Here is a 992-nt window from a genome sequence, read left to right as displayed (position 1 = left end):
CCCTGCTTCATGGGAACCCCTGCTTGTCGTTGCCACCGTTGATGCGGAGATGTAGCCCTTGAACTCGTCCACCGAGGGAGTCGGCGGGGACCTCAGCGCCCATCTGGAAGGTTTCGCGTTAGTTTTGTTGTCATGGCTGGATAATTTCTTCGGGGGTGAAAATAGTCGTTCCAAGTCGTGTTGCGACGTTCGAGGCGACGGGTATGTACGTACGCGCTTCTCCATGAAAGACGGCGAGCTTGCGCTCATCCTCAATGTCGATGAGCTTCTGGCTGCCGTTGGCAGGGTAGGAGATGTTCAACTGTGAGAAGGAAAAATTGTCAGCTCTTGACCGCCCCGCGATAAAAAGTGTCCACGAGCGCCAGCAACGTCGAGGCCGATATTCGTATCGCAATCGAGATCGTGATAGAGTACAGACGTTCGCCGTTGTTCTGGAAGCTCAAGTAGAGTCTGTCGTACCTTCATCTTGCCGGCGCTGGGTGGTGCAAGAAATTGGCGTTGATTGTCGAAAGTCGATGGGCGTAACGAAGAGTTCACGAACTACAGGATCCACGTTCGAGGAAAAGTCGAAATGGGGGAACGAAAGAGTGTGCGCGCTAGGGTTTCCGTCCTGCCAATCACATTCGGTTGGCTCCGTGGCCCGGGCAATGGAGAAATTATTCAGCCGTTTGCTCCTTCGACAACCAATGCACAGACCAAGGGATATTAATGGTTGATCCACACCTCAAGCCCCACTGGACGATCTCAGTTTGGCGCCGCCTGCCTTGCCTGACATAAGGCAGACAGGGAGCCATGTAGCTTACTTCATCGCACCAATTCGTCTGATGGCCGTGGGCAACTCTACGTCGACATTCTTGTGCCTGCTCAACCGTCAGGACGTTCGTGGTGTTCCACCGGTCGAGCGGTAATCCCACTCTTTACACACATTTGCTTCCCCGATCATTTCATCAGAGCCCATCAACCATCAGCCAAAATGTCTCAGGTCAAGCTTT

General features: G+C 53.4%; 1 protein-coding gene across 1 annotated transcript in view; it reads right to left on the bottom strand.

The window, feature by feature from the left end:
- The window catches only part of VDBG_05257 (40S ribosomal protein S6), a gene marked incomplete at both ends in the record, with an annotated part of 1313 nt that extends 848 nt beyond the window's left edge, over positions 1–465 (bottom strand). The window contains 3 exons of the mRNA XM_003004098.1: positions 37–103; positions 210–301; positions 460–465. Of these exons, the coding sequence (XP_003004144.1) occupies positions 37–103; positions 210–301; positions 460–465 (165 nt within the window). The remainder of the gene's footprint in view (positions 1–36; positions 104–209; positions 302–459) is intronic.
- Positions 466–992: the final 527 nt, after the last annotated feature.

Source organism: Verticillium alfalfae, genomic scaffold (assembly GCF_000150825.1).
Source record: "Verticillium alfalfae VaMs.102 supercont1.6 genomic scaffold, whole genome shotgun sequence".
Taxonomy (NCBI): domain Eukaryota; kingdom Fungi; phylum Ascomycota; class Sordariomycetes; order Glomerellales; family Plectosphaerellaceae; genus Verticillium; species Verticillium alfalfae.
The sequence above is the reverse complement of the archived record's forward strand: the minus strand, read 5'-3'. Positions and strand labels throughout refer to the sequence as shown.